This window comes from Aspergillus foveolatus, assembly GCF_047715535.1.
Source record: "Aspergillus foveolatus strain CBS 279.81 unplaced genomic scaffold BDW70scaffold_191, whole genome shotgun sequence".
NCBI classification, from domain to species: Eukaryota; Fungi; Ascomycota; class Eurotiomycetes; order Eurotiales; family Aspergillaceae; genus Aspergillus; species Aspergillus foveolatus.
This window is the reverse complement of record NW_027396255.1, coordinates 10524-15105: the sequence shown is the minus strand read 5'-3', so window position 1 is coordinate 15105 and position 4582 is coordinate 10524. Positions and strand designations below refer to the sequence as shown.

Genomic DNA, 4582 nt, shown 5'->3' with positions numbered 1-4582 from the left:
GGCGCGACGGCGTCCCCTAACTCCGGCGTCGGCCCGTGACACCAAGTACCTTGGATTATCATTGACACGGAAAAGGGCGTACAGATGGACCCTGAAAAAGTCAAAGCTATCCTTGAATGGCAAACTCCTATATCAGTCAAGGGAGTACGTTCCTTCCTAGGCTTTGCGAACTTCTACCGACGGTTTATACGGAATTTTTCAGACCTGGTACGCCCACTTACCAACCTGACACAGAAAGGCATCAAGTTCCTGTGGACCAAGGAGCATACCTCCTGGTTTGAACAGCTAAAGCAGATGTTTGCGACAGCTCCTATCCTTATACAATTTGACCCTGATCAAGAAACAGTCTTCGAAGCTGATGCATCAAACTGGGCTACTGGAGGAGTATTATCACAGTATGACAATAATGGGGCACTACGGCCCTGTGCATACTATTCAAAAAAGAACTCCCCTGCAGAATGCAACTATGAAATCCATGACAAAGAATTGCTGGCGATTATCAATGGCCTGAAGGCTTGGGAATCAGAGCTCATGAGCTTAAAGGACTTCACCATTGTTACAGACCACAAGAACCTACGGTACTTTGCAACAATCAGATGCCTTAATAAATGACAAATATGCTGGGTGGATATACTTAGTCACTTCAACTTCTACCTTAAATACTGACCAGGCAAGCTAGCAGCTTGCCCGGACGCATTATCACGCCAGGAACAGGATATGCCAGCCGGGGTGGATGACAATCAACTCAAAATACAAGAAAAACAGCTACTAACACTAGATAATATCAAAGAATAGCATCTATCTAGACACGACACAAATCTTGGAGCAACACTGAAGAAGCTGATTGACCAATCAAAGCGCGCGGATATAGTCAACCCTAAAACTGTCACCAAACTCTATCGCAACCTCATCAACCATAATAACCAAGCTGAAGAGAATGAGCCACTTGAGGAACAATGGAAGACAGCCTGGGAGAACGACGAAGTCCTGCAGGAAGCCACCAAGATTATTAAGGAGAATGGACAGAGCTTCCCGGGCAGACTAGGGATACGTGTCTCACCCTCTGAATGTTCGATATCATCTGAAGGCGCCCTCCTTTTCCGTTCCCGATGTTGGGTCCCGGCAAGCAAACCTTTAAGAACCCGAATCATGGAAGAATTGCATGGATCTAGGTTGACTGGCCATCCTGGGCGAAACAGCCTGTATACCGTGATTGCGAGGAACTTTTTCTGGCCCGAGATGAGCAAAGATATACGACGGTATGTGGCTAACTGTGATGAATGTGGAGCCAATGCTGTATAGAGAGACCGACGACAAGGCTTGCTCAAGCCGTTACCTATACCAGACCGGAAATGGCGCGAGATTGCCATCGACTTCGTGACGAAACTACCAACATCAAACAGCTGCGAAGATCTTATGGTGATTGTAGACTGGCTCAGCAAGGGTGTCATCCTTGTACCGTGTGAGAGAACAGACTCAGAAACCGTGGCCCAGCTACTAATTACGCACCTTATTGGCCATCATGGGATCCCAAGCGCTATCACGTCTGACCGGGGCACTCAATTTACTAGTGGTGTTTGGGAACACTTCTGCAACTTATTAGGCATCAAAAGACGACTATCAACAGCCTTCCACCCACAAACTGACGGCCAAACAGAGCGTATGAACGCTGTTATTGAACAGTACCTCCGTCACTTCTGTAACTATGTACAAGATGACTGGGTCCAATGCCTGCCACTTGCCCAGCTGGCTATTAATAGAAGGGACGCAGCAAGTACTGGAGTCAGTCCCTTCTTCCTGGATCACGGATACAACGTCGAACCACTGGAAATTGAACAATTAGAAGGACCTCCACATCCAGATGACCTGACCTGCACTCCTAAGGAACGAGGAGAGCGTATTGCTCGGAAGTTGAAGGAAACTCTACATATGGCTATATCAGAACTTGCCACTGCGCAGCAGCATCAGGAAGAATACTTAAACTGTTACTGCAATGCTGCCCTGAAGTACAAAGTCAACCAAAAGGTTTGGCTGGATCTCTGGAATATATGAACAGACCGCCCGAGCAAGAAGCTTGATAGTTGACACGCCAAATTCACTGTTACAGAAGTTATAAGCTCACACGCCTATCGCTTAGACACACCCCCAGGGATTCACAATATTTTCCATACATCATTGCTTCAGCCTGCATCTGAGGACCCTTTCCCGAGCCAAAGTCGTACTGACTATCAGCCCCCGGCAGTTCTAGTTGATGGAAACCATGAATGGTTTGTGGAGGAAATAATTGATGAGCGTGAAATGCCACTTGGACGGTGATATCGCAGCGAGGTCCTGGTACGTTGGCTCGGCCACAGGGACCCGACGTGGGAACCGCGAGTGAACTTCGAAGAAGCCGAAGCCCTAGATATCTGGGAACGGCGTGTTGCCGCCGGGGAAGTTATGCCCACAGGCCGCCTTGAACGGGAGGGCCGCGGGAGGAAGGGGAGGCTTATGTGACGAGCTATGCCCGAAGACTTGATTCGAGCATTGCCCGAATTATGACGAGCTGGATAAGCCGGACATGCTGGACATGATCGACATGATCAACAACATGATCAACAACATGATCAACAGGATTAACAAGATCAACGTAATCAACATGATCAACGTGACCAATATGCTCGATACTGATCAACATGCCCGAAGTCCAATGGTCCGAGCTTGCTACCAAGCTTGCCATTCAGGCAAAGCATATAAGAAGCTCGACGGTTACTGCTTATTAGTTCTTTAGCGAATTCTTCTCTAGTCCAATGCTACTTGTTAGTATCAACGACTCTAGCTCGTGACACTAGTAGCTTATACAATGACTTGAAAGTTGGTATTGCCGTTAGAGCAGAAATTGCGCCTAGTTACTTCCACTAATTATGAGAAATCATGCCTTGTCCCCCAAATCCACTCTATACTGTAGTAATTGACTTTACGGTATAAAGGGTACGATGACTTCCTGAATATATGTTCTTGGAGGCAGCAGGGGTGGCTTTTATAGAGTTTCTATGGAAGATACGTAGTTCAAACCTCTATTAAACCTAAGAATAATGCCCTGCAAATGCCCTAGGTACATCCTGTAATTGCGGGATTTCATTGGGAGAGTATAATGCGTGCCAGGGCCACTCATGGCAAGCACCTCTAGAGGAATGGCCGGTGAATGGAGCGTTTGTCTACATAAAGCAGAAAACAATGGTCACTTCTTTCAAGTGATTGGCGCCGCCGGACCGTCTATTTAGGAAATTAACCTGCTGCCTGAGGTTTCATATCCAGGCAGAAAAACAGCATTCAGGTTCTCTGATCTTGGATCTCTGGCCATCTGGCATTCCATTGAAAGTCCGTCCAGGCAGCAACGTTCATTCTGGCGATGTTAGACGCTGGTGCTTGGCGTCATGGCTTAGCTAGCCAATCCCTGATTAATTTCTGTAAGCGAACGGGTACTAAGGTTTATTACTAGTTAAGATAGGCAGGTCGCGCGAGGCAAGTGTCGCAAGTGAGCCGGAGTGAGAATATCACCCTGTCTATTGCTTCTAACCCTAATCTCACCCAAATCGCGCGACCGTAAAGCGGCCTCACTCTAATCTCACCCGCGCAACACCCACCCGACTTCTGGCCACGCTTAAGCCACACGCCGGCTGGTTAGTAGTATGGTGGGTGACCACATGCGAATCCCAGCTGTTGTATGTTTTTGCTCGCCCATATTTTTCCGCCCATATTTTTCCGCCCATATTTTTCCGCCCCGCCCGGCGGTCGGGTTTAGCGCCCACGCCGCCTTATCTTCAGGCCTTCACCTGAACGCCCTGAAGCCCTCTAAAATTCGCCCGCCAAGCCCGAAGAGCTGACGTGGCCTTTTTCTCACAAAACTTTCGTCGGAAGTAAAGTCTTTCGGCTTCCGTGCCACTGGCTTCCTAGCCACAGTACTCGCCACATTTAGTGGCTGTGCCTTTTTGATGGAATCAGCTGAGAGTTTCGTGAATTTATGCCGAGAATTACCGCTGAGCGTGTTCACATCTTGACCGCCCTCTGGCTATGGCGTCGACCCAGTTGTCACACGTGATTTCAGGCTCCTGTGGGCTTTTGAGGGGGTATGTAATCAATATCTGTGTCAAACACTTGTATTGAAGGTCTTGATCTCCTAACTACCATCTGTATAGGCAATTTATACCTTTTCAAAGGCTTAAAAGTAAGGTTCTCGCTATACAGAAGATATCCTTGTCATACAAACAGTATAAGGCATCAAACAGATATCCCTGCTATACAAACAGTGTCAAGCATCAAACAGATACACAAACGAGCGAGGTGCTGGATATTGATTAGTAAGGAGGTACCTCCTCCGGTTGACAGCTCCAAACCCCTCAGCAATGGAATAATGCAGAAGGAACAAACTCGCTTTCTTGCATTGATGTCTGGCTCACGTTCAGGAGGCGTGCCTGTCGTTGAACGAACCGTCAAGCCATTCGCCTACAGGGGTCTAAGCTGCCGTTCAATCACAACTACCAACGAGATGGTCGAGCCACTGCAAAAGTGTTTAACACACTGCCCACTATGGAACTTGAAT

General features: G+C 47.8%; 1 protein-coding gene across 1 annotated transcript; it reads left to right on the top strand.

Moving 5' to 3' along the window:
• Nucleotides 1-2544: 2544 nt before the first annotated feature.
• Nucleotides 2545-2829, top strand: BDW70DRAFT_145841 (uncharacterized protein). Its single transcript, XM_073738490.1, has one exon. It carries the CDS (start codon nt 2561-2563, stop codon nt 2768-2770), a length of 210 nt encoding a protein of 69 aa, XP_073590640.1. The 5' UTR covers nt 2545-2560; the 3' UTR covers nt 2771-2829.
• Nucleotides 2830-4582: the final 1753 nt, after the last annotated feature.

Bases quoted from the DNA above. Each gene is read 5' to 3' on its own strand.
- BDW70DRAFT_145841 (XM_073738490.1), top strand. From the start codon at position 2,561: ATGCTGGACATGATCGACATGATCAACAACATGATCAACAACATGATC.